Here is a 26053-nt window from a genome sequence, read left to right on the forward strand (position 1 = left end):
CCCATTCCTAATTTAGGCACACGTGGTGGCTAGCGATTGGCTTGCTAGCCGTACATAAGGCTTGGGTAGTTTCCGCCCAAGTCGGAGGAGGGAGGACGAGAGGGATTCTGTGTGAAGATCTCCAAGCACTGCGGACCCAACGTGCCTCCCCTAAGCAGGCAATAGAGGCAATAGAACCGAACCTACGGAGCTTTCGCTTCTCGCCTCTCCCCGTCGCTGAGCGCAATCCTAGACGTATCTCTTTCCTGTAACTTCGGACCCCGCGGAGCCTAGCAAACTCCGGGGAAAACTTATCGGACCCGCGGAGCCTAAATAGCTCCGGGGAAACTTTTCGAATACAACTTAACCGGACCCGCGGAGCCTAGCAAACTCCGTGGGAGCAATCGATTTGTCAGAGTCCTCCAACGAGGGTTCAAGCAGGAGCTGTGCCTGGAAACCTGTCCAGCCTACACCAGTGCCATCTTCGGTGTAAGTAAACAATCTTTTCAATCAACCATTATGCCTCCGTAACTAATTCTAACTCGTGTGCACTAAACCGCCCCGCGGTTCTCTCCCGCCCCGTGTGCCCGGGCTGCCGGCCACAGCCCGCATGTACCGGAGACGGGTCCGGTACGACCCCGGTTCGCCCACAGCTAGCTCATGGCGGCCAGAGTGGGATCGGAATCACCGCCGCCCATGGCGACGAGGGCGGGATCGGGGCCCGGCCCGCGCACTGTGCACATATATCATTTTTATATATTCTTTTTTCACTAGGGTTTTTCTGTTTTACTTAATATTTTCTGATTGCTTCTGGAAAAATGGTATTTATTTTGGGCCAAAGTTAGGACAGTTATTTTAAAATATAAATATGCATTTACATTTGATAGAGATAATATAGTTAATTGTAGTTTGGCCAATTACATATTTACAATATCCTTGCCTACGTAAGTCCAATTTTTTAAGTGTGTTGATTCTGTAAACGATGTGATTAGCAATAACGGTAATGCTGTTTAACTGTCTTAACTGCTGTTTTGAAAAGGTTCAGAGGTTGGTGATATACCTAATCAACATTTGCTTTTTCAGTGGCACGCAGTGACAGATCAATATGTCTAGTTTTCACATAATGGGACATTTTCTTTAATAGTGTGCATTTTACCTCTTGAAAACAGCCTATGTAACCTATAAGGATGAGAATTAAAGAAATGGACCAACTGGCTAAGCTACAGCTCTGCAGAAAAGAACCTGGGGCTACAGTGCACAGTAAGCTGGATATGAGTCAACAGTGTCCCCTTGCTGCCAAGAAAGCTAACAGCATACTGGGCTGCATTAGTAGAAGCGTTGCCAGCAGCTCGAGGGAAGTGATTCTTCCCCTCTATTCAGCACTGGTGAGGCCACATCTGGAGTAGTGTGTCCAGTTTTGGGCCCCCCACTACAGACAGGATATGGACAAGTTAGAGTCTAACAGAGGGCAAGAAAAATGGTACAGGGGCTGGGGCATGTGACTTCTCAGGAAAGACTGAAGGAACTGAGTTTATTTAGTCTACAGAAGAGAAGACTGAGGGGGGATTCGATAGCAGCCTTTAACTACTTGAAGGGCGGTTCCAAAGAAGATGGAGCTGGACTGTTCTCAGCGGTGGCAGATGACAGAACAAGGAGCAATGGTCTCAAGGTGCAGCAAGGGAAGTTTAGGTTGGATATTAGGAAAAACTTTCTCACTAGGAGGGTAGTAAAGCCCTGGAACAGGTTACCCAGGGAGGTGGTGGACTCTCCATCCTTGGAGGTTTTTAAGACCCGGCTTGACAAAGCCCTGACTGGGATGATCTAGTTGGGGCTGGTCCTGCTTTGGGCAGGGGGTTGGACTAAATGTGACCTCCTGAGGTCCCTCCCAATCCTAATTGTCTATGGTTCTATGATCAGCCATACAATGGGCTAAGAGTGGCTGAAGAAGGGCATTTTGTCCTCAAAAGCTTGTCCAACATTCCTCCCAACCACACAATAAGTCCAATAAAAAGACCTCACCAACCCTCCCCCTCCCAGCTTCTTGCACATTTCCTGGATCACAGCTACAATTCTCTTTTCCTGATTTGACAAGATAAAAAGCTAAATTATTTAAATGATCTTTTTCCTGTGGTTTTATTCCAACTCTGCCGTCAGTCATTGGGTAAGTTGTGTTTCTTTTCTCTGCTTCAGTTTCATATCCTTTCAATGGTACAAGAAGACTGAGGGGTGATTCTGGTAACAATCTTCAAATAGGGTAACATTTATAAAGAGGGGGAAGGGTGATATTTATAAGGCGGATGGAGATGCGAAAGGAGAAGGAGCTCAAAGTGGACTTGAGCTGCAGCAGACAAAATTCAGGCTGGAACTTTCTGACTATGAGGGTGATCAGGCCTTGAGACAGGCTGGTTTGTAAGGGGGTTTTTAAAGGAAAATCTTCTGTCCCAAGTCAAATCAGCCAAATCAATTCCAAATCCATGTGAGTCATACATGGACCTGCAACCAGCAAGCATCCTCCACCCCCACCTAGGGCTTCAGATACTTACCTGGCAGGGAAAACACCATGACTGTGAAGGTGGTTTTCCTGCCGGCTGGGGAAAACCATAAACGTGGCAGAGGGTTGTACCCTGACCGAGGTAATGCATAGGTAGCCTCCCACTTTCACTTCCAGTGGGAAGATCTCGGCTACACACCAGCTTTATGGAAATGGGAGATTCCCCCCTAGCGTGCTCCTGCAGCCGTACAGCTGAGGGCAAACAAAACTCATGGGCATCCGAACCCCACGCCTCCGGGCTTGGGCCTACACACAGGATGCCCACCAAAGGATCTGGAAGCCTTGGGACAGGCTTAAGGTGGCCATCACAGAGGACAGTCCGGTTGTCCTCTATCGATACAAAACTGGATGCCTTTATATCCGCTATTTTTTCTCTTGAAGAAAAAAATAGGACATAAAGGTGTCGGGTTTCATATCAACAGAGGACAGAGTAGCAGAAAATGGGACTGTCCTCCACGATGGCCTCCCTAAGTCTGTCCCAAGGCTTCCAGATCCTTTGGCGGACATCCGACGCGCAGGCTTGGGGCCCGGATGCCAGCGTCCGGTTTGGTATCAGCAGAGGACAGCGGACAACCGGACGGCCCGCTATGATGGGCACCCATCACTGGCTACCTAGGGGCACCTCCGTCCCCAGAAATGTTCAGGAGCAGGCTGGAGAGACGCCTGCCTGGGGCGACGGTCAGAGCCGGCCCTGCCGGGAGCAGGGGCTGCACTAGACCTGGTGAGGTCCCTTCCAGCTCTACTTTGCTATCCCCGCAGATGGTGTTGTTTGTGATGCAGTGCCACCATCCAGATTAAGGATGACTCGTGTGCTGCCATCCCACCGTGCTGGCGGCGCGACCGCTCCTGCCGGTGCCTGCAGCAGCGGGGGGGAGAGGAGGCAGCTCGCCCGGCGCCCGCGCGCGCCGCACCAGAGTGCAGCATCGGCGATCGATTGAGCAGGTCTGCATGGGTGCGCATCGCTCCTACCCTCGCCTGGGCGGCGCTATCCGCATTCGGCTGCTTCTGCCTCCTGCTTCCGGCGGCCGCGTTGGCCGGCGGGTCGTGGCGCGCATGCGCGGGGGCCGCGGGACGCGGTGACAGGCGGCGGCGGACGCTGGAACCGGAGCGGCCGTCATGACCAACGGTGAGGGGAGGGGGGCGGGGTGGGGCGGGACGGGGCGCCGGGCTGGGCCGGGCCGGGCCGGGCTGACCTGTCCCTGCCCCTGCCCGCAGTGTACTCCCTGGACGGGCTGCTGGTCTTCGGGCTGCTCCTCGTCTGCACCTGCGCCTACCTGCGGAAGGTGCCGCGCCTCAAGGCCTGGCTGCTGTCCGAGAAGAAGGGTATCTGGGGCGTCTTCTACAAAGGTGGGTCCTGGGGAGCCGCTGTCCCGGAGCCGGTCAGTGAGTTGGGGGGGGGGCTGCTGGATGCCACCGCTTGCTTCCCAAGTACTCACCCGCCGCAGACCCCCTGCGCCCTTCTCAAGCAGTGCCGTGGGCCCTTCCCGCAGACCCCCTGGGCCCTTCCCAAGCGGTGCCGTGCGCGCGGTGTAGCACGAGCACAACTGCACACGCCGCACTGCTTGGAGGGAGCGCTGTTCCCCAGTACCCCCAGGAGTACGTGTCAGACCTGTGGCTGACAACCCACCCCTGCTTTAGATTTCATAGACATTAGTACTGGAAGGGACCGCGAGAGATCATCGAGTCCAGCCCCCTGCACCGGGGCAGGCAGTCCACTGGGGTCATAGGATCCCAGCCAGATAAGGATTTAGACTGAAGCGAAGGCTGACTGTGTCCCAGCGCCTCTAGAGCTGTGTTTTCCAACCTTTCCCAGCTTGCGTTAATAATGTTTTCCCGCAGCACACCTGTGAAGGCATCCCCCGTCCTTGTACCTATTGGAGCTCGTTGCCGTGGCAAAATTCCGCGGCACACCTGTTTATTTCGGACAACGCGCTTCTGTGCCGTGGCACGCGGGTTGGGAAGCACTGCTTTAGAGGTCTTGACAGTAGGCAACAGAGCCGGGAGCCTGTTGTTAGTTTTGCCACTGACTGTCTCTGATTTTTATTTGTCTTAAGTGGAGGATGGCTATCTAATTCTTTTTGACACATCTTTTAGCCTGTAAGTAAAAAAGCGTCTGATATTTACCTTCTTTGCATACAGAGTACACGTTAAGCCTTACCCTATGTGGCAGATTGTTCTGAAAATACTGAGCATCATTTCCTAAGCACGGTGTGTGCGTATGTCTGTGCTCATGTGTTTGCCTTTTAGCTGCTGTCATTGGAACCAGACTTCATGCCGCGGTGGCTATATCCTGCATCTTGATGGCTTTTTATGTTCTGTTCATAAAATGAATGCTGAGGCTTCAGATGCACAAGCCTGTTTGGGAGAAACTGCTGAAAAGGAGGGTTTACTTGAAGTGGGAGAGCAATTACTCATCTCGGGAGAGGAATGGACGGAGCGCTGTGTGATGATCCAAGAGGGACTCTCCGCATACCGGGCTTCTTCCAAATCAAGAGTGTGACACTGCTGTCCGTGACTGCCCCAAGTCTTCTATGCTTTTAGCAACATTGGAACATACTCTTTTATCTTCTTATCCCTTTTTGAAGTTATAGACATACATTATTTAGATCTCTGCCAGTATAGAAATCAAACTCTATTGGCTGTAACATTACACACAGTCTGCTCAAGGGAAACCTCTCGTGTATTAGTTTCTTTGGATCTAATTGATCAATGAGCTCTCAAAGTTTGGCAGGCTGTGGATGGGAAATGAGTTGTATTTAAGCTGTTTTCGAGGGGATTCCTTGAGGGTAATAAAAAATAACTGGGGAGGGAGAAGTTGAGGTATTCAGGTCTAACATATGAGTTGTGCATGTTTGAGGGGCCAAAGACATGGTATATTAAACACACAAGCTGAAACTTCAGTGGGCAGTAAAGTGAAATCTGAGGTGGCCCTGAAGAAGACCTTCATGCAAGACAGCTTTTGGAGAACTTGAGTGCCATTCTCAGCAGATTAGTGGATCAGCGATAGCAGTATACGAGTCCGTGGTGCAAGCCTAGAAATTGATATCCTGTAAATGGGACTGAAGTATAGCAGTACTGCTATCTGGGACTCTGAAATAGTCCAAAAATCATCCTCACTCTTGAATAGTAGAATGGATGAAAGTGCTTTGAAACTGTACATGGGATGTTAGTTCATACTAATGTGAGGGGATGGGGTAGGGAATCCTTATCTAACTTAGCAGATATGATCTTAAAGGGTAGCTAAAACCTAACTTGTTTGTTTGAAAAGTATAAAGATTGTTGAAGATAAGTCTCCTATTCTTATTTTATTTTGTATTGCCATCTCTAGTGGCCCTGTCCTCTCATCTGGTTTTCTGCGATATCCAGATTGACACGTAGGACTCAATCCCCTGCAGCAGTTCTAGTGAAATTACACACTTGGCTACTTTTTGTAGCTTTAGTTTTTTAAAAAAAATTTCTGTTTATAAAATTCTAATTTAAAACTTGCAAATAAAATGTTTTCCCTACTGACTTTGTCCTCTTTCATTAAGCAAGAGCTAAATCATTTTCCTCTCCTGCCTTTTTACCTCATGGAGGCTAGAACCTATTGGATTTAAGGGGCTTTGGTAGGCTTTGAATTAAGTCCTAACAATAAATAAAGTACTGCATTTATGTACTTATCTTACTAAAGTTTATTTGGTTGTGGATGGCTCTGGGTAACTGCTGTTACAAAATCTTAGGAAGGCAGCTGAGGTTGTGGAGCAATATGTAAAACTCACAGTGGTGGAGCTTTAAAACAACTTAAAAGGAAGTATTTCTAGCTATGTGATATCAGTTTTTGTAGGCACTGATAGATCTGGAATGAGTGCATATCTGGACCCCTATTACATTAGTATCTAAGCATCTCTCGGTCCCTAATGGATTCATTAACTGTACAGTGGCATGTAGGACAGTGCTTTTACCTTGTTTGTACATAGGGTAGGTGACTTGTCCAGGTCACACAAGGAAATGAACCTGGCTGCTAGAAGTCCAACAGCTGCTCTCTCACCAGTGGAACATATTACTTCCTCTTACATATGACTCTGCTTCCTTGACCTTGGCCTCTGAGGACTAAATGTATTAACTCCTTCATCCACTATGTTGTTTTAATAGCAAAGCTCCAGTGTTTACCAGGCCAAGAATCTAAACTCGCCCTCTTATTGTAGGACTTTGAAATCACATCATCCCCTCCATATTCTATATTATTGATTAAGCCAAGCTTGTGCTGTCCTCTTGGCAGAGGGAACTGTAGGACAGCAAATCTGAGAGGTGGCTGATCACAGATAACATAAGAATTGCCATTTACTGGTTCCATCTTGCCCAGTATCTTATGTCACACAGTGGCAGTGTGTGGATGCTGACAGAGTGAACTGGGTCTGATCAGGGTTTTTTTCCACTGTTCCTGTTGCTGGCAGCCTCAAGCACTTAAAAGTCTAGAAAGTTCTGGTTTAGAGGCTGTATCCCTAATTCCCATGCTCGGCGGCTGCTGATGCTCCTTTCGTCCAAGAACGTAGTGACTGAATTTAACCAGGCTTTAAGACTTCAGTCACATCTACCCCACTGCTAATATGTCCAGATCCAGCTGCAAGTCAGTTGTAGAAGCTGGGCTTTCCTTGTCCAAATGGCAAAGAATATTATCACTGAATTGTGCTGTCGATGAGTGTGTGTACTAACAAACACAGGGAAAACCTTTTTCTTGACAGCTGTTTAGAAGCGGCAACCGCAGGAGGCAGGTCCAAGGAGAGATGGAGTTCCAGGGGCCAGTGAAATAGAGGTCACTGTTGTGTTTCTGCCGTGTTTAAACTGTCCAGTGGATAAGAACTGGTATGGGAGGAAGCGAGACTTGCAGAAGGGAGAACGGCACAAGATCAGAAAGCAAGTAACAGCAGGCTGAAACACTGCTGTGCAACCCACATGAAAATACTGAAAGAAAAGACTGTCCTGCAGGGACAACAAATGAATCTTTAGAGCCGGAGAAGCAATAGGGAATTGCATTGGCTCTTACAAATAAAGTGGATCGGCCTGTACTCACATTAGGGCAGTTGTTCTTGGATGCAGGAAGCAATTACTAATCCCCCTGGTCCCTGGTACGTTAGGCAATTCACTTGTGAATGGCGCTAGACGTTTAGACGAGCCACGCGTGCACTGTACCCCGCACTGATGGATCATGGCATAAATTTGGGCGCAAGGCCATGCACTCCTCCGGCCAGCAGCAGGAGCTAGAGGAGCCCAGCGGGCGGGCGGCGGAAACGGCGGGGCGGGGCGAGCGGAGCTCAGAGCGGGGCAGCGCGTGGGGCGAGTGGAGGCAGCCGCGTGCGTGCGTGCGTGCATGGGGGAGCGGGCGGGCGGCCGGGCAGGGGGGCGCGCGTGGGGCGTGTGCGGGCTGCCGCGTGCGTGCGTGGGGTGTGTGCGGGCCCCGCCGTGTGCGCTACACGTTGATCTTATTCGATCGGGCCGGGACGGCGCCCGCCCGGCCCGAGATGAGAAGACCCCTCCGGCGAAGCCTGCGGGCGCTGTGCGGGAGCAGATCGGGGCGGCGCGGCCGGCGCGGCCGCGGGTCGGACGTGATGACTTGATCAGATAGACGAGGCGGAGCTGCCGCCTGTGAGTGCTGATGCGATTCTGATCCGACCCCGGCGCCGCCCTGCGGGCGCCCCGCGCTGTGCGGCGTGTCCCGGGGCCGGCCCGGCGCCCCGGCTGCGGCAGGGGGCAGGGAGCCCTTCCCCAGCCCCGCTCCCCCACTCCTCCCTTCCTAGCAAAGTGCTTTCTCAGCCTGACCAAGGGTCTTTGAACCTGAAAGATTGGTAAGAATTTTTCTCCCAACTATTTAAGTTGGTCTAATAAAAGATACCAGACTTTTCTTTGTATTTTAATTTTGTATCCGAGGCCAAATTAGCCAAAACTAAATCCATGTCCAAGAGTCCAGAACTGTAAGTGGCCCGACTACCGGCAAACATCCTCCACCCGCACCTGGGGTGTCGGATATTTCCAAATCCTTTGGCGGGCATCCTACGTGCAGGCCCAAGCCTGGAGCTGTGGGGTTCAGATGTCCCGAGTTTTGCTTGCCCCCAGCCGTACGGCTGCAAGAGCGAGCGAGGGAGGAGACTCCCATTTCCAGAAACGGGGCTTAAAGCTGCTGCACGTCAGTGGGAACCGAACTAGCCAGGAGAGCGGTTCTCCTGTGGGGCGGGTCAGGAAACCTGCCTTCTCGGACATGAGGGTGTAGGCTGTAGCCGTGTTAGTCTAAGGACACGGGCAGACAGAGTTCTTTGGGTGACTAATATCTTTTATTAGACCAACTTAAATAGTTGGAAAACAATTTTTTAGCAAGCTTTTGGGTTTAAAAACCCTTTGTCAGGCTGAGGAAGTCTCTGCAGTTGGTATGGCAACCTGGACACAGATGCATGGTATTGCCCCTGCCGGGTTAATAAGCCACTGTGCTTGATCTAAGCCTTTAAGAGGCCGAGAAGCAATTCGCCCAAATAACCTTGTCTGCAGGGTAGAAAGGTAGGGCTTCCTAAGCAGGAGGCTAGGGCACTCCCGGTGCCTTGAGAGCCATTCAGGCATGTTGCGGGTGCCACACACTGAGGTGTGCAAACACATTTCATGTGAATAAACCCAGAGATTTCAAATAGGTAAACATTCTGACCTGTCTGGGTCTTCCTGAGTTCTTTGCAATGGAGGAATCCAGGGGGTGCAGTCACACACCCACCTGCTTTGATTCCTGCTCCACCCAAAATTTAAAACCTACTCGGGGCAGCAGCGTTTCTTTTCAGACAGCAGGAGGGAGTGACTTGATTTTATGGCTCATTGTACTTGACCTGATTCTTCTAAACTCTTCAACCCACAGGTGTTAAGGGCCCCATCCATCCTTTTCAGATCATCTTGATGCTCCACTTGTGGAGAAGCTTTCTGCAATTCTGCTGCTTGTTAGCTGCTTCTCTGAATGTAGTTTCTAGTTCACAGCCCAGCACTTTTTAACTCTAGCTAAAAATATTAACTCAAGTGTACATCAACTTGGGTGTGGAAATAACTTCCATTGAAGCATTAGGTGCACTGCCAAGATGTTCAAGGCTAGGCTTTGTTTTATGAATCTAACTGCAACAGGACAAAAGAAGCAACATCTTTTGATTTTTTTTTTTTGCCTAATGTATTGTGGTTTTTTACATGCAATGCATTTGCCAATAAAATGGCCTTTGTTTTTTGCTTCAATCTTAAAACTGAATATTACCACTGTAGGCCTAGCACATTATTAAAGCTAATTTCTTTTTTACCTGGAGAAAAAAATTGTGTTGTGTTATCTGTGATGATGTATACCACCTGCACCCCTCTTCAAAGCCCTAGCCTCTGCCCATGGAAGAATTGCTCTAGTATTTTTCTGTAGTCAAAAAATGCGGGATGTTGGCATGTTCAGAGTGGGGGCTTTTAGTCTAACCAGGGTGGTCTGGAGTCTAAAAAGGTTGCAAGCCACTGGCTTAATGTTTCCCCAAAGAAAAGAAAGCTGCAGGATGATGGATTACTTCAATTATTTGGAGTTACTTTCACACAGGAGTCAGTTTAGTTTGGAGGCTAGGATTACAGCCATTCAAATGGCTCCAGCTTTTTGTTCTAATTCCTTCCTGCTTCTAGACCTTTCAATGTGGAGTTTGAGAACACATTTGGTTTTGGCATCCAAAGCCATCCTGTTTGCCATATCCTCCCTATGGTGATGGGTTGGATACCTTACATGTGTAAATGTGGCAGCTGAGAGCCTGGCACCATGTGAGCTGTAGGCTCTAGTTCAGGGGTGGGCAATTATTTTGAGCAGAGGGCCACTTGCTGAGCTTCGGCAAGCCATCGAGGGCCGCATGACAGGCAGTTCAGGGCAGATCAGTATTAATTTTCTAAATGTTTTAGGGGCCCTGTGGGCTGGATAGAATGGCCTGGCGGGCCGCATCTGGCTCCTGGGCTGCATTTTGCCCACCCCTGCTCTAGTTCCTGGGTGCCCTTGGGGTACTGTCATGCTTCACCAAGCCTAGTGAAATCAGCCTGGAGATATAACAGTTGTTCTATAGCAAATATTGGAAGAGTACTTAATATGACCCCAAGCTGAGCAGTTGGTTTGGTTTTTTTTGTTGAATCCAGCAATGGATGTGGGAGGTGAGGGTGGAGAAATCCCATGAGTGGGTGGGAAGGATTTGCTAATGACTAACTGCTGTAGAAGCTGATAGCATGCTCTGAAGTGAGAAAAACAATTACAATTAATTAATAGATGTTGGTGCCAGTCTCCCAGCTGGGCCAGCACATTTGGCACAAAAGTACATTTCACTGCTCCTTTTCTGTAAACCCTTATGGCACTGTCTGCTGCACCAAATATCACAGCAAGTGTAATGCTGTAACCTCTCAAACCAGGGGACTGAGATTCTGTGTGCCCTTCCTGAAGTCTTAGCCTGCCCTTTGGTGACCTTAGGCAGTGCAAAGCAGGGGCAGGGGTGGCTGCCTGAATAAGACCACATGTGTTGGGGCATTGGCTCTGATTTTCAGCCAAAACTTGTTTTGATTAAAATAGCTGCCTCTCCCTCCTGTTCAGTGCCTCGGTCCCTTTTCTCAGTCTTGCCAAATTCTTCCCCTCGGTGACTTCCCGGGGCTGGGAGTTCCACCGTCCCGCTAAGTGCTATGTGAAAATACATTTCCTTTTATTAGTTTTAAATTTGCTGCCTTTTCACTTCATTGAGCATCCCTATTTCTTCAGTAAATAAGTAACTGCTAATGTTTGAGGCCCTCGTCCTAGAAAGTAGGCTTTAATCATAGGTTTCTCCATTCTCGGTAGCCCAGGTCAATAAAAGGCATGAATGGCCACACGCTGCTTCTCAAGGAGAGATTGATACGCCACAACTTTGAAATGTTCCATCCAGAGTGTTTGAAGTTTGGATCACCAGAATTTGAGACTACTTGAATCTAGCCTGATGAAAGTTGGGTGGCTGGAGCCAAATTGGAGATGCAGAGATAGTGTAATGCAGGGGCGGGCAATTATTTCGGGTGGAGGGCCGCATACTGAGTTTTGGCAAGTCATTGAGGGCCGCATGACAGGCAGCCAGGGGCAGATAAATATTAATTTTCTAAAATTTTTAGGGGCCCATGGGCCGGATAGAATGGCCTGATGGGTCACGTTTTGCCCACCTCTGGTGTAATGTGTTCTGGGCAGTAGTTGCTTGTGGGCCAGGACAACTACACACAGTCCCTCCCTAGTGAGGGATGGAGCATTTATCTGGAATGGACAGAAGGGTGAGGTAGAAAGGAAAGGAAAAAACATGGAAATGAAATACCAGAGCTGTGTTCTTTTGGTGGGCTTAGCTGAATGAAGGGCTTTAGAAGAGTGCAAAGGGGATGAGAGTTATGTTCATCCAAAGAAGATCCAGTCCGGCAGCAGTGGCAAAGGCTGGCACAGTCTTCACTGAGAAAAGAAGCCTCCGTTATCTTTGCGGGAGTACCCGCTGTTGGTGGAAGCGTTATGTGGGCACTCTGGAAGAAGAAGGAGGCATGCACTTGTCAGGCCTACAAGCATTGAAAGTGTCCTAAAATAGCACCGCTGGGGCAGACTTCATGTAGTGTCATTCTGAGCTGGGACTACAGCTGACCGTCATAGCGGTGCTGCAGTGGTATTATAGATATGACTGTCCATAATCCCAAGATGCCGGATTTGTTGGTAATACCTTCTTTCGGACCAACTATGCAGTTGAGAGAGAGATAATTATTCTACCTGGTATTTAGTTTAGACTGTATTTTATCCTCAGAAAGGCATTTTTTGCTTGAAAACTTGTTTAACGTCTCTCTCAACCCTCTAGTTGGTCCAATAAAAGGTATTACCAAGCAAATCCTGCTACTGGTAATGGGAACACTTGGCTCCCCCAGGGCATCTTTTCATAGAATCCAAAGTATATTACAAAGGAATATTGGTGCCACTGCTTCTTGCACAGAAGGTGGAAGTGTATTACCCCAAAACAGCAGCTGATTGGTAGCATTGATTAGGTCTCCTGACTCCCAGCCTAGCACTTTGTCCATGAGTCGTTTCTGACTCCAGCGCGTTTCTGGCTCTGACACAGGCTCCCTGAATCATCTTGGGTGAAGCCCATGATGCTTGATTTTTAGCAAGGCTGAGCATGTGTACGTCCTGTTGTCTTTAGCTGGAATAGTAGATGCTCATTGCCTCTGACAGCTAGGCTCTCTCTGTCCCTCGGATCCTGTCTCTAAATCATTGAAGCCTAGTTTTCTTAACATGCTTCAAACAGGATTGGGCCACACTGAATCACATCTGCAGTGAGACCAGGATACCTAAAACAGCTGTGACGATAGCAGAACATCTGTCTACAGGGAGATGCCTTGGTTTCACACATTAAAGGAACAGCCCCTGCCCACTGCCCTTACCGATTGTGCCCTTGATGCTGTGGACTGATTCCTTTGTTGGGCTGACCCAGCATCTCATAGGCAGTCCCTGGGACATACGGCTCTCAGCAGGGGGTGGCTTAGGTTCCTGTACAGAGTCGAGCCCCTTCAGTACTCTGCAGTGAATAGTGAGATGTATTAGATGCTGTTTCAGACAGAGGCTACCTTTCTCTGGGGGGGTGTATAGCACCTGACACTATGCAGCCTGGATTCTTTATAAGGCATGTGGGTGCAACTATAACACAAATAAAACACTGTGGATCTGGTTTAATGCATCTAGTAGCTGATCCCAGCAAAGGCAGTAACCTGCTCCTTGCTCACAGCTGTCCATGTTATTGGGTCTGACTGCAGAACAGATCTTTTGAATGAGAAATGCCATGTTATTGTGCCTCTCTTCCCCTAGTAGCAACCACTTGTGCATAATAATGTGATAGTCTTTCTCTGTGCTAATTTCCTATTAGTGCTTTGTCAGTCCCAAGCATTTAGAAATTATGAGCCAGCCCCATTGTCACCTCCTTCCCCAACCGTGAGGTTTTACATGTTAGGAATTAGTATTTACATTGTGGGTTTTGAACCTGGTAAGTCACACTTGGGTCATGCTTTCAGCCTTTCTTCTGAAAGCCAGGGGACTAGGAACTTTCATTTAAAAAAAAGAAAAGAAAGAGAGCTCATATCCTCACAATCACCTGACTGTAAGCTGGCACTTGAAGAAAGACCCCACAAATACCCTGAAGCTTGTAAGAAAAAAATAAGAGTTGGCAACTGCTAACAGTGAGGAGATGCCAGCTGCCAGGAAGCACAACACACAGTCTGTCTTCCTCCTCTGTGTCTGACTAGCTGGAGAAATGAAGTAAGATCTGGGATTCCCTGGCTTCCTGCTGACACAGGGCTCTTCCAGTGACTGCCCTGCCCTGCTGCAGGGATGGCAGCTGCTAGCAAGTTGCTGAGTAATGTTCTGCTGGTTTGGCTGATTTACGTGCAGCTTGTTAACAAGCCTAGGATATAAAACGAATGGGGAGAGGGAGTATTTTTTGCTTAGAGAAACTTATGGGCAGGGAGCGTTTAGTAACAGTTTTAAGCAGCAAGCTTAACCTGAAGTTTCTCTTTTGTTATTACTGGTAGTCTCCCCAGCAAGGGGCTAGATATGGATTTTACAGGATATAAGACGACACTTCTTGGATGATGCTGAGAACATGATCTGCTTCCTACTAAGGCTATTTCGTCTCGGAGGAAAGGCAGCAAGAGGGCACAGCAGCCCCCTGGGCTTTCCAGGGAACTGGTGGTCCTGCTGCATCTAAAAAGACAGACCTACAAAAGATGGAGGACAGGATCCACCTCCAAGGAGGGATACTCTGTGCTGATCCAGACCTTCAAGAAGCGAGCCAGGAAAGCCAAGGCTGTGATGGAACTACAACTGGCTACAAGTATCAAGGACAATAAAAAGTCCTTTTTTAGATTTGTGGGGAGCCAGAGGAAAAGCAAGGGCAACATTGGACCCCTGCTAAACCAATGACCAACGCCCAGGAAAAAGCCAACTTGCTAAATGGGTACTTTGTGTCAGTCTTTCACAAGTCCCATGGGACGCCCCTACCCATTATGGGACAGGGATGCCTAAGCGTGGGTGGTTCCTTGCCTTCCATCAATGCTGACCAGGTGAAGGAACAGCTTGAGGGGCTGGACACCTTCAAGTCAGCCGGCCCTGACAGTTTACACCCCAGAGTACTCAAGGAGCTGGCTAGCATCATAGCCCAGCCCCTGGCACGGATCTTCAAGAGCTCCTGGCGCTCTGGTGAAGTTCCCAGTGATTGGAAGAAGGCCAATGTGGTGCATATCTTCAAGAAAAGGAGGAAAGTGGATCCAGCAAACTACAGGCCCATCAGCCTGACTTCTATCCTGGGGAAGGTCTTAGAAAAAATCATCAAGGAGGCCATTCTTAACAGACTGGCTGATGGCAACACCCTGAGGGACAGCCAGCATGGGTTTGTTGCGGGTAGGTCATGCTTGACCAATCTCATTTCCTTTTCCAACCAGGTGACCTATCACCTGGACAAGGGGGAAGAGGGGAAATAGATTGATGTCATATATCTCAACTTTAAAAAAGCCTTTGATCTGGTATCCCATGATCACCTTTTGGCAAAACTGGCCAACTGCAGCCTCAGGTCCACCACGATCCGCTGGCTGGGAAATTGGCTCCTTGGTCAGACCCAGAGGGTGGTGGTTGACAGAAGTCAATTGTCATGGCGCGCTGTGACCAGTCGGGTCCCTCAAGGCTCGTCCTTGGACCTATTTTGTTCAACCTCTTCATTAATGATGTGGACATTGGAGTCAGAAGTGGACTGGCCAAGTTCACCGATGATACCAAACTTTGGGGTAAAGCATCCACACCTGAGGATGGGGGTAATCCAGGCTGACCTTGACAGGCTCAGTAAATGGGCGGACGAAAACCTGATAGTTTTTAACACTGAAAAATGCAAGGTTCTCCACCTTGGGAGGAAAAACCTGCAGGATTCTTATAGGTTTGGCAGTGCTATGCTGACTAGCACTATGGACGAGAGCGACTTGGGGGTCAGGATTGACCACAAGATGAACACGAGCCTTCAATGTGATGCTGCAGCCAGTAAAGCGAGCAAAACGCTGGCTTGCATCCATAGATGCATCTAAAGCAAATCCCAGGACGTCATTCTCCTGTTGTATTCGGCCTTGGTGAGGCCGCAGCTGGAGTACTGCATCCAGTTTTGGGCTCCACAATTCAAAAAGGATGTGGAGAAGCTTGGGAGAGTCCGGAGGAGAGCCAAGTGCATGATCAGAGGTCAGGAAAACAGACCTTATGACAAGAGGCTGAGAGCCATGGGAATCTTCAGCCCGGAAAAGCGCAGGCTCAGGGGCAACCTGATGGCCACCTATAAGTTTATAAGGGGTGTTCACCAGTATCTGGGGGAATGTTTGTTCACCAGAGCGCCCCAAGGGATTACAAGGTTGAATGGTTATAAACTCCTGCAAGACCATTTCAGGCTGGACATAAGGAAGAATTTCTTTACTGTCCAAGCTCCCAAGGTCTGGAATGGCCTGCTGCTGGAGGTGGTTCAAACACCTACTTTGAACGCCTTCAAGAGAAACCTGGATGTTTTTCTTGCTGGGATCCTATGAGCCCAGCTGACTTCCTGCCCCTGGGGCAGGGGGCTGGACTCAATGATCTTCTGAGGTCCCTTCCAGCCCTAATGTCTATGAAACAAAATCTATGAAATCTAATAACAGTTCATCCTTCTTGCTGGTCTGTATTTTAACTCCAGACTTTTCTAGCAGAAGTAGCTTTAAAAGTTTAGCATCCTGTGATCAGATGACAAATTCCTATCGTGGTATCTCTCAATTAAGTCCTTTCAAAGTTGGGGTTGGTGTGAATGAGGCCATACTGTGCATTCTAGCACCTGAATTGCTGGTAAACGAAGTTGGAGAGGTAGCCAGCAGGTTGCTGCCTGGGCACAGTCTGGCTAAGGGATTTGCTGCTGCCCTGATCCTACTCAGTTTTCTGCAGGGTTGAAATTTGTGCAACTGGAATGAAAATGTTCAAGAGCCTCAGGGTAGGCAGTTGCAGCCTGTAGGAATGGGCAAGCAGCTCCAAACCCTTTAGTGCCTCAACTATATGTGGACAGCAGCTTCATATGGGAGATCTGTGTCCTAGGATATAGACTCTATACCCTTGTCTCTTTCCAGTGCTCTTTTGACCCAAAGTAGTCATGGTATGTGGAGGCTGAATCCCTCTTTTGGGTATAATAGATATGCCATACAACTGAATGGTGTGGTAAGGGGGGCATCAAGAGAACTGCCCACTCTGATGCATTGTATCCCATAGGTTTCTCTTGCCTTGTGCTCTCAAGACTGAGGTAAGCTGGTGGTGTGGTGAGCTGTGTCCTACCCTCTGGTACTCTGCATCCCATTCTGGCCTTGGACACGATGCTAGCCTCAAGGTGCTGCTGCTGCTAGTCTTCCATGCAATCTTGGTGGCAGCTGAATTTAGGCTCCTTCAGATCCCAGTTAAGTAAGAGCAGCTCTAGACTGACGGGAATGTGGGAAATGATGGGCACTGCCTGAGGTTTTAACTTAGCAGAAGGCTAACAAAGGCTAAGACACAAGCTGGAGCCTTAGGCCATGTTGGCTGCAGCACGTATATATGAGGTCACACGTGGGGGTGGCAGAGCTGCTGGCTCCCTCCCAGCTTAGGGGAATGGCACCCTGGTTGGCATGAAAAAGCTATTTCTAGCAGCAGCTGCACTATTGTCTGGGCTCTGGAAAAACATGTGATTGCGCTCACCCATGGTCATCAAAGAGGGTCTCCTTGTGGATGACTACCTGGTTCTTGTCTCTGAGCAACTCCTTGTGGTGGTCATACAACGAGCTCAGGTTAAAGTCCAAGCTGTCCTGGGGAACCTGCCAAAGGCGATCAGACAAAGTTGCTGCACATGTTAATAGATGGGATCTAGGAGGAACAGTCTCCTATAAATCTGTGTGTACTAGAGGAACCATCCCAGTGTGATGCCCGTAGTAGTTCCCCAGGGCCAGTGAGACAAGACTAGATACATTTGTCTCAATAGGGAGTTGCACACTGAAAAACCTGCCCAATCCAATAGCAAAACTGGGGACCTGGCTATCAACTTCTGAATGTTGTCACAGTCTAGATAGGGTAACATTCAGGACAGATGTCTATGACTGAGGACTCCTAGTTTCTATAATCCACCTGTGTTTACAGACCCATTGCACATTCATGCCCTGGGCAAGCTGCTTTGTCTCTCTTTTTCCCTTCTATAAAATGGATATAATAGCCAGCTTCCAAGGGGCTGAAACACCTTGAAGCCGAGTAATGTTGGGCTGGTGCTTTGATTTTATACTTTATAGAAATATGAAGTATTGTTCTCCCAGGAGAACACAGGCAGCTTGGCAGTGCCCCTCTGCCTGGGCTGTTGGTGAGCCCCAGTGTTACAGCTGCGGAGGGGGAAGGACATGACTCCATTTTACGATGCTGCATGAGAATGGAGAAGGGACACTGGACAGAGAGTGAAGCTGAGACAAAGTGAGTAAATGAGACCAAACACCATTCACCACTGATGGCCTTTGCCTGGCTGTTTTATGTTGTTGGCTTGAACCATCCAGCCAGCATGGGGTGATTCTGGGGAAGGAGAGAGATTTGGACTGGAAAGTTTTATCTGTGCAAATGCTCTTCAGATTTTAATTCCCCTTTTCCCCCTGCCTGGGCACCGGCTGTGCATACAGGCACTCAACCTGCTTGGAAGAGACACATGAGGACTCATCCATTTCATGACTTCTCCTTTGTGGGACAAGTCATGGCACAACTGGTCCTGACAAATGCGACATCTGTTTCTAGTCTGTGTGTGGGGAGGGAGCTGTTTGGGGGCAGGTGGGGAATAGGAAGGGTAAAACGGTACAGCAGTGCTATCTCCTTACCCCAGGTTCCAGGTACCAGACTTCCCTCCTGACACTAGACAAGGTGGGTGTTGCATGCAGGCGATTCCAAGGGTCCTGCTCCTGGGCAAGGGGAGCGAGCTCCATAAGAGAACCTCTCTGGAACAGAGGAAGAACTAGCAATAGTGCATGCTTGGAGAAACCTGCTGTCTAGATTTCTTCTGCCAGAAGCATCCTGTGGTGAACCTCATGCCCAGTGCAGAACAGTCAAGTGTGGCACATGGGCCTATAGAGTGCTACTGCAGGAAGTGTGTCTAGGCAGCACCCTTACATGCCATTAGAGCTGTGCAGGGGATCCCAAAAGCGCTATAAGAGATGCTCCAGATAGGCTTTTGCCTTTTAAAGGGAAGGCATCTCCCCCAGCACTGTTCAGACTACCAGGACTTGTAACAAAGGTTTTAGTTGCAAGGGAATGCTCCCCAGCTACCTTTCTAGTGACTGCCTTTAACAAACCTCTGCCTTGCAGTTTAAATATCTGTAAAAACCCTTTCTGTCTGCTAGTATCCCTTGTTCTTCTGCTAGGGAGATTATGTCCTGGATTATCTTGATCAAAGCTGTGGGATTCTGGACCATTTTTGTGCTTATTAACGGTGTCCAGGCAATCAGGCTAAACCAGGCTGTGCCCAAAGCCATTCAGTGCTATGGTACCAAACGATGCTAACTCGGGCTCAGATCTTGCATTGAGCTCTGTACAGCTGCACCCAGCATAAATTTATGCTCCCTGTTATTACAGCAGCGTCCTGAGGAACGTGTACCAGGCAGTAGTAAAATGCCAAAAAGCTCATTTTAAAATTGCACCCTGATATGAACTCTTTACAGTTTATAGAGAAGGGGAGTTACAGTATTTGTGTGCACTGCATTGTCCTTGAGTTTCCTCTGCTACGTTATACGATTTGCAGGCACACTTCAAAAAATTATAGCCTGTGTTATGTGCACAGCTTATAAAGAGAGGGAACCGAGGTCGGTGTTTTCACAAGCAGCCGCTGGATTTGGGCTCCTCATGGTACCTTTCACAGGAGCAAAGATATGATCCCTCCTGCAGGGCAGAGTCTAATCTGGGGGATTATATGCGCATCTCTCTCTCTCTGCCCCCTTCTCCCTACAATCTAAATTCCTTCTTATCAACCCGTTGCTCAGTGTTGCCATCCCGTGCACAAGTGCTGCTGCGTTCCACCCCAGAGGCAGATGCATTTTGGCAGAGGCGCAGACACGATCGCTCCGCCTGCTTGCATCCGAGGTCAAGGGCTGGGCTGAGACAGCTCCCAGTTTAACCCGATCAAATGTGCTTTGGGGAAAGGAAGGGAAACGCGTTTAAGGGAGCCAGGATCAAGATGAAGAGGAGCCGGGCATGATAACCACCACCTGCCTTGCTGCTCCTTGGATCCGCTTCATCGCTACCCAGCGTAAAGTCCCGATGGAGAGCAGAGGGAGCTAGATGCCCCTTACCTGGGGGGTCCCAGCCTTGCCCCCGGAGGTGTCTGGACTGTCACAGCTGCAGCAAGGGAAGGAGCCCCTGGTGGGCGGCATCCTTCAGCGGCAGGGCGCTCCACCATCCAGGGGTTTGTTTGAGATCCCGGCCATGGTTGCTAGGTGACGGGCCTCTGTGATTTCAGATGGAGGAGACGCCGGGGCAGGCGGGGCCGGGCCCGGGCAGAGGCTGCGAACAGGACCCTTGCCCTCAGGCGGACGGGACGGAGCAGGGGCTCGCCTGATGTTGTCATGAGGAGTGAAGGGGGGGGCTACAATTTGAATGCCCCCCCCCCGCCCCCACAGGCCCCTCTTCCTGCTGCATGAAGGGGAGAGATTATCAAGGCTGCGCGGGCAGTGGCGCTGCCCGCAGTGCGGCGGGGCCCCGCGTTGCGCGCCCGGGGAGGGCCCCCCACGGCCCCGCGCTGGGGGGGGGAGGGGGGAGCTGCGCGCGCAAGCGGCCGAGGCGCATCTTTCGAGCCGCAGGTGCGTGGCTGCCTGCGCAGGTGCGCTCGGCGCCGGCGGTTGCCGGAGCGCGGTGGGGGCGGCGCGGGGCGGCTTTCTCCCTCCTCCTTCTCCCGCCTCCTCCTCCTTCTGCCGCCGCCGCACCTGAGCCCCGCTGCGGTGCTTCCCGGGCGGCCGCACCGCCAGCGCCAGCGCCATGCCCCGTCCTGCGCCGCCCGCCGCGCCCCGGCTGCTGCTCCTGCTGCTGCTGCTCGGCGCGGACGCTGCCGTGCGGGGCGGCGGAGAGGAGCGGGAGCTGCACGCGTGCAAGGAGGTACCGGGCCCGGGCTGCGTGGGGCTGGCAGGGGCAGAGCTGGGGCTGGTGGCAGGCTTTTCCAAGCCCTTAGATCCCAGGGGGTGCCCCCGACTCGGGGGGCCCATTATATCCCCAGCATCCTCACCCTGCAGGAGAGAGACTGCCGCTGTGCGGGGCGGGGAGAGGGGCCTGCTGCCCGGTTGGAGGTGCCAGGCGCCCGGGCGAGGTGCCCGTCCAGCCCCACTTGTGGCCAAGGGAACAGAAGCGCTGTGCGTGGCATCGCTGGGGCTGGGTGCCGGGAGCCAGGAGTTCGCCCGCTGAATGGGATGCTCTGCCTAGTTAGTCAGGACAGTATGGGGCGAGAGATGGTCTTATAAAAACCCACTGCACTCATGAAAATCCCTGTTGCGATGCTCATCAGCAGTGGGAAGATGTATGGGGGGAAATGTGATTCCCTGGCCACCCCTTCCTCAACATGCATACGCAGTTTGCTTGGCGGTCCCCCGTGAAGGAGCAGTGCGAGCGCGGCACTACTGAAACGGGGGCTCTGAATGGGCTCGAAGTCAGGAAAATGTGAACGTGCTCGTCGCAACAGGAAAGAAAGAAAGAAAAAGAAATGGTGCACCGGGCCGGCGAGCGGAGCTTAGTGGGACTGTGTTACCAGACAAGCAGGTCGAACCAAAATGTTTTCCAGGTAGCAAAGGGGCATTCCTAAGGGAAGGTGGCTGCAAGCCAAGTAATGACATCAGGAAATGGCAGGCGCTGATAAGTCTCAAGTTTTTAGAGTAGGTTTCTCTAAGGTAGATGGGAAGAATTGGGGTTTTCATATGATCCCTGTTTTCAAAGATTAGGATAGCAAATTAACATGGGAAATGTGTGTAATTAGACAAAATGATGACCATTATAATGAAGAAAAGAGGTGGTGAAGAAGAATGCTGAACGCAAGCTGCTACTTACAGTTAGTCGCTTGTGCTTGAGCTTGCGCCTTTCAAAATCGATGGCAGTTTTTCCATCAGCTTGAGTGACCTCTGGATCAAGCTCTTAGATCGAAGGGGGTGTACCAGACTTCGGATGTCTCCTTATCCCCAGCGTCCTGTTCCCCGACTGCAGTGGTACTTATTCTTGCCCTTAATGAACTCAGTAGAAAGGCTTACGTGGACTTCAGTGGGATCAGGAGATCCCTCCGTGCTGGAGTGAGTTTCTTCCTTGCTGTTTACTTGTAGCTATAGTTTGCATTATCCTTTTCTCCTTGCATTGCATTGCCAAGTAGTATTTACCTTGGCATCTGCCTTCTTCTGTGGCCCTTAAGGATTTCACAGATTTATTCCTGGCAGAGAGATGATTAGCAATATCCATTCATCAGAAGGCTTGCAGTTGGAGGTTGCTGTTACAATGTACTGTGTGTCCAACCTTCCCATTCTGATCCTTCTCTCATTGCAGGCCAGTAGCAAAGTGTTCGTGACCACACCAGAAGTCTGGATCGGGTCCTTTATGTTTTAGCTGGGTGACAGGATGATTTTTGAAATTTCAGTTTTAAATCAAATTGCATTTTTTTTTCATGCTGGTGATAGCTCTGTCCTTACCATGTGGAAGGAATGGGAGTGCTGGATGTCTTATACCAGTTACCCTATAGGAGCAAGGGTTACAAAGGGTAATTATTTTGGCAAATTATCTAATTTTTTAAAACAAAATACTAGCTGCAAATGAATGTATCCAGTTAGTAACAAGTGCCAATGGAGATGTCTAGGTCAGGGGAAGCTGTTCTGTCTTTCACTGGACAGGAGGCATCTTTTTTGTCTCTCTGGATCTCAGCAGCCTTCTGATCAGAGCTACAGTATTGCTCTTGCAGTGCTCAAGTGGGGCGGATCTGTTGCTTAGGGCCTGTCGGGTTGGTTGGCTGGCGTAAGCTGGCATTGCTCCACTGACTTCAGTTCATGCCACCTGAGACTCTGGCCCACGTTGTCATCCTGATCAGTGTTCATGTGTATGCTCTGCTGTCAGCAGTGTGCTCTCGGGGACCAGAGCCAGGATCATCTTTGTTTTTATTGGGCTTCTTCTGTTCTTCCTGCAGGACTAGTCCTTGTGAGGTCTGGGGATGGATGGCTACATATGATATTATAGTGACCTGGGAGGTTGTCAGCTGGCCTTTGGACAAGTGGGAGACTATGGCAGGTTTCAGAAGGGGTAATAGTTGTCACCAGATCACTTCTGGTTGAGTTTCATGATGTGTGTCTAAAAGGTCAAGCCAGGGAGGGCCAACCTAGTGCAGGACTCTTGCAGCTACCTCAGGGTTAGCATTTGCTTGGCAAAGAAGCTTGTACATACTTGGCTTTAAGATTTTTGCCCTCCTGCCTAGGAGTGCCTGAGCATTGGATGATCCTAATAAAGCACTGTCAGCTATTATGATACCTTACAATCCTCAGAAAAAATTTCTGAATCTAGGAAAGCTTTTTATACCAAGAAGTCAGCTCCTACCTCTGGTTAGCCCATGGTACCAGTTTCCTGTCACCTGTTTGTTACACATTTCAAATAAGCTCCCTTATACTTTCTCCCATGCTGCCCCTCACACTTGAGAGGGGCTTTCCATAAACATATGTAAAGCAGCTTCGTTATCGTAATTAGAAATCCCCTGTACTGTGCATATAAAACCCCTTCACAATGAGGCTGTTCATGTGCTGTAACTGCAGGCTATTTTACTTACTAATACTGCCTTAATTTCCTTGTGCTCGCATGTCTATATCCGTTTCTTATCTTCTATTTAGATTGCAAGCTCTGTGGGGCGTGGGTCATCTTGTTCAGTTTGCACCGGTGCCTAGTGCAGTGGAGTCCTGGTACAGTAAAAGCTTCTGAAATTCTTTCCCATTTGTACTGCAGCTTTTGAAAACCCTTTAGGCTGTGCACAGTAATGGCTGTCTGCTGTGTGCTAACACTGGTGAATCAAAAATGGCCAGAATGAACCTTTCTAGCTTGTACTATTATCAGTAGCCAACTCATCTGGAACCCCACTTGTGAACAAAATTTGCAGTAAGTTCTTGTTGCTGCCATGGAACTGATCCATTTAGAAAATGGGACTAGCAGGCTGCAATAAGAGGTAGTCTTTCTTGTTTGATTTGAAAAGATCAGTGCCAACATTGGACTAAAGTTGATCAGGAATTTCATGTGGCTGGAATGCTGATCTTGCATTTTGTTTCCTGAATTGATTACAGATTTCATGCTTGGGTATCTTATCTCTGATGGCAGCATTTCATGCCTGACTGGAATAAGAAATCTCTATTTGTGTTCTTGCCTCTTCAGTACCCAGGCAGGCGTGGAGATTATGCTTAGTATTTTTGCCCTCTTGTGTGACGATATTGTGACATGCCGTTCTTTGCACGGGGTTTCACCATATGTGGCAGTCTCATCTGCCTGACTGTCCCTATGGAATTACTGAGTCATTTTGGTTCCCATTTGTGTTGGTCATTTTTTGTTCAGAAAATGGATAGGGCTTGTTGTTTCAAATTCATCTTCCAGCTTTCATCTTCCTTGCTTTCTGTGTTTACATGTAATCTTGAAAGCATGGATACTACCTGAAGACCTTAACTGGGTTTGTATTTTGTGTTTAATGACTACTTTGGCACTTGATTTCTCATGGAAGTCATTATACAAATCATCATACCAAGGTTTTGAAATACACGTTCCAAAGGTGTGATGATCTGTTTTTCTTTTGCCTGCTCCCATAACCGTGTGTTGCCAGACTTTAATATTAGACTTTAGGTAGTGACACTGGATTCATAATGCTTGAACAAGAATAGTTTGTTCTCTGAAGAGAACAAACAGCGATCTGCAATTTCAAGTATGGAACAAAGCACAATGCAACTGAAAACAACAGCCAGCATTTCAATTTTTGATCTGAGGGTAGCTGTGCTGTGGCTTGCCATGATCATCTTGCAGAAGGATTGCCCCCAAGCCAGGTAGGCTTGCATTAATTCAGATCTAAATCTTTCCATAAGTGGGGTTTTTTGCTTGCCCCAGTGCCATTCTGCTTTGTCTTCGAGCATTTTAAGCTGAGTGGAGTGCTTGCACAAGTCGGAGCTGAATTTATTGAGCTCTGTTAGTGTGGTGCACCAAGTCAGGCTTGCTAAAACCTGTTGTCTTGCCTTAAAAAAGGAGAATGACCTTTCCATTTGGAAATTTAGATAGGGTCTCCTCAGCTTTTCTGAAGGTGCAACATTTGCATTTGACAGCCATGTTCTAACCCCCTAATTAGTCCTGTAATCCAAATCCATAGCCTGTTGGGATTTGTTGCAGTGGCCATACTCTTAATACAGTTGATTTTTTGTGTCTAAATTCACTCCAAAATGCCTAATATTAGCTTCTAGCCAGGCTGAGCTCTTGTTCTAGGTCTTAATACAACTTCGTATTGTCAATGTGCTCCTGATGGCATTCTTGAATTCTTTAGCAGCATGATGCTTCTTCAGTCCATTAAATACCTTTTGTAGACTCTTAGTGAATATTGTATTTTTTTTTTTTTACAGGCAAGTTGTGTACCCATTTAATCATTTGTGTTGCAGATTTCTGCTCAGTCCAAGCTTAGGAGGATTGTTTTCCTTTATTCTTAACTTTTTACTAAATGGTGTACTGCTGAAGACATGCCAACATGGCTTATCTCATGGGCTCCTTCTGTTTCTACTACCTGAAACAATCTTTGGGTTACCACTAATAGTTTAGATTATATCAGCTGTGGTCATGTTGCTCACAGTTGCATTGATCTGTGCTCTGGTGTCTATCTCAAAAGTCTCATTCTCTTACTCTAAATTCCTGGTGTCGCAGAACCATGGATTATACATTAACAGGCTCAAGTCACCTCCCTGGCTCCTTGCTAACTCCCCTTCCAGATGAGGGATTCTACTGGCTGACACTTCTCCAGATGGAGGAGTTTTACTGAAAAGTACAGTTCTTGTCAAGGTTTCATTTTACCAGTGCTAGAATGTGGTAAAATAAGAATAAATTTATTCTGGCCACAGTGACTTGATAGAGATCATTGTGGCAAAAGGGTGGTGATATTCTCTTGCTTTTATAGGAGTTTGGAAGGAACAACTTGGTATTTTTAGATGTTTAATTTGTGCGAGGAAGGATTATAGCTATGGCCCAGATTGGTCCCTAGTGCTGTACCATTGCCTTGAAACAAGAGGATTTTTTTGGTAGTGTTTTTTCTTGAACCATCTGTATAGCTGGGAGAGAAGTTTGATGAGTTCTCAGGCACAAAGTGCCTTTCTCGGGTCTGGGAGGAAAGTAGCTAAGATAAATAACAGAAAAAAAGAGAACAGCAATTTTGTGTTTAACTCCATGTAAACAGAAGCCATCACTTTGTACCTGAAAGCTTGCTAAGAAGAATTTTTGAG

The 26053-nt window shown here is 48.9% G+C and overlaps 3 protein-coding genes and 1 non-coding gene across 5 annotated transcripts in view; 3 read left to right on the top strand and 1 right to left on the bottom strand.

The window, feature by feature from the left end:
* The first annotated feature begins 3546 nt into the window (after window positions 1-3546).
* TMEM167B (transmembrane protein 167B) lies at window positions 3547-6036 on the top strand. Its single transcript, XM_006260036.4, has 3 exons — window positions 3547-3656; window positions 3746-3877; window positions 4778-6036. The coding sequence occupies exons 1-3, from the start codon at window positions 3647-3649 to the stop codon at window positions 4858-4860; spliced, it is 225 nt and encodes a 74-aa protein (XP_006260098.1). The 5' UTR covers window positions 3547-3646; the 3' UTR covers window positions 4861-6036.
* A 1874-nt stretch (window positions 6037-7910) lies between these two features.
* LOC132245287 (small Cajal body-specific RNA 2) lies at window positions 7911-8179 on the top strand. The gene has a single exon (XR_009457111.1). It is a non-coding gene; the product is annotated as a small Cajal body-specific RNA 2 (non-coding RNA).
* A 3133-nt stretch (window positions 8180-11312) lies between these two features.
* Window positions 11313-20060, bottom strand: CFAP276 (cilia and flagella associated protein 276). The gene is made up of 5 exons (XM_014605448.3): window positions 19892-20060; window positions 18428-18544; window positions 17280-17395; window positions 12953-13086; window positions 11313-12049 (listed from the first exon to the last, which is right to left on the bottom strand). Exons 1-5 carry the CDS (start codon window positions 19970-19972, stop codon window positions 11979-11981), a joined length of 519 nt encoding a protein of 172 aa, XP_014460934.1. The 5' UTR covers window positions 19973-20060; the 3' UTR covers window positions 11313-11978.
* Window positions 20061-20467: 407 nt separating this feature from the next.
* ELAPOR1 (endosome-lysosome associated apoptosis and autophagy regulator 1) overlaps window positions 20468-26053 on the top strand; it is a 63993-nt gene continuing 58407 nt past the window's right edge. The window contains exon 1 of one of the 2 annotated variants that reach the window (XM_014605435.3): window positions 20468-20690. In XM_014605435.3, coding sequence (XP_014460921.2) covers window positions 20574-20690 — 117 coding nt within the window. In that variant the 5' untranslated portion in view covers window positions 20468-20573. The remainder of the gene's footprint in view (window positions 20691-26053) is intronic. The other variant, XM_019492549.2, reaches the window with a different exon arrangement.

The sequence above is a fragment of the Alligator mississippiensis genome, chromosome 14, assembly GCF_030867095.1.
Source record: "Alligator mississippiensis isolate rAllMis1 chromosome 14, rAllMis1, whole genome shotgun sequence".
Lineage (NCBI taxonomy): Eukaryota > Metazoa > Chordata > Crocodylia > Alligatoridae > Alligator > Alligator mississippiensis.

Bases quoted from the DNA above. Each gene is read 5' to 3' on its own strand.
- TMEM167B (XM_006260036.4), top strand. The intron at 3,878-4,777 runs GTGGGTCCTGGG...TTTGCCTTTTAG, and splicing joins CTGGGGCGTCTTCTACAAAG to CTGCTGTCATTGGAACCAGA.
- CFAP276 (XM_014605448.3), bottom strand. From the start codon at position 19,972: ATGCCGCCCACCAGGGGCTCCTTCCCTTGCTGCAGCTGTGACAGTCCA. The intron at 17,396-18,427 runs GTAAGGAGATAG...CGCCTTTGGCAG, and splicing joins TCTGGTACCTGGAACCTGGG to GTTCCCCAGGACAGCTTGGA. The intron at 13,087-17,279 runs GTGAGCGCAATC...TATTCACTGCAG, and splicing joins ACCCTCTTTGATGACCATGG to AGTACTGAAGGGGCTCGACT.